We start from the raw sequence: 343 nt of genomic DNA, 5'->3' as shown, positions 1-343 counted from the left end.
ACAGCCCCCAGCCACAAAGCAGCACATAAACACACATTACCTGACTAAGACTTCTCTGTTGCCGTAACTACTTAGTACTGTAACTTCTCTTAAGAAAGTGTCGTGGTTTAACCCCAGCCAAGCACCGCGCAGCCTCTCGCACTCCCTCCCATCCCTTCCCGAAAATCTATCCCTGCTTTAGGATTTTTAGAGAACGCGTGCACGGCATAACTCCATTCATAACAGCTCTCACCAAACCTACGCTCAGGGAGACATTTCACCCCACCCAGAAACCGGCAGAGCTTCCCTCCCGCAGCCCGCGGGGCTCACCGATGATGGGTCTGTCGTTGAGCTCCGCCGGGCG

General features: G+C 54.2%; 1 protein-coding gene across 1 annotated transcript in view; it reads right to left on the bottom strand.

The window, feature by feature from the left end:
- The window catches only part of GGH (gamma-glutamyl hydrolase (conjugase, folylpolygammaglutamyl hydrolase)), a gene marked incomplete at its 5' end in the record, with an annotated part of 14145 nt that extends 13805 nt beyond the window's left edge, over positions 1–340 (bottom strand). The window contains one exon of the mRNA XM_009077168.1: positions 310–340. Coding sequence (XP_009075416.1) covers positions 310–340 — 31 coding nt within the window. The remainder of the gene's footprint in view (positions 1–309) is intronic.
- Positions 341–343: the final 3 nt, after the last annotated feature.

The sequence above is a fragment of the Acanthisitta chloris genome, unplaced genomic scaffold (assembly GCF_000695815.1).
Source record: "Acanthisitta chloris isolate BGI_N310 unplaced genomic scaffold, ASM69581v1 scaffold26386, whole genome shotgun sequence".
NCBI classification, from domain to species: domain Eukaryota; kingdom Metazoa; phylum Chordata; class Aves; order Passeriformes; family Acanthisittidae; genus Acanthisitta; species Acanthisitta chloris.
The sequence above is the reverse complement of the archived record's forward strand: the minus strand, read 5'-3'. Positions and strand labels throughout refer to the sequence as shown.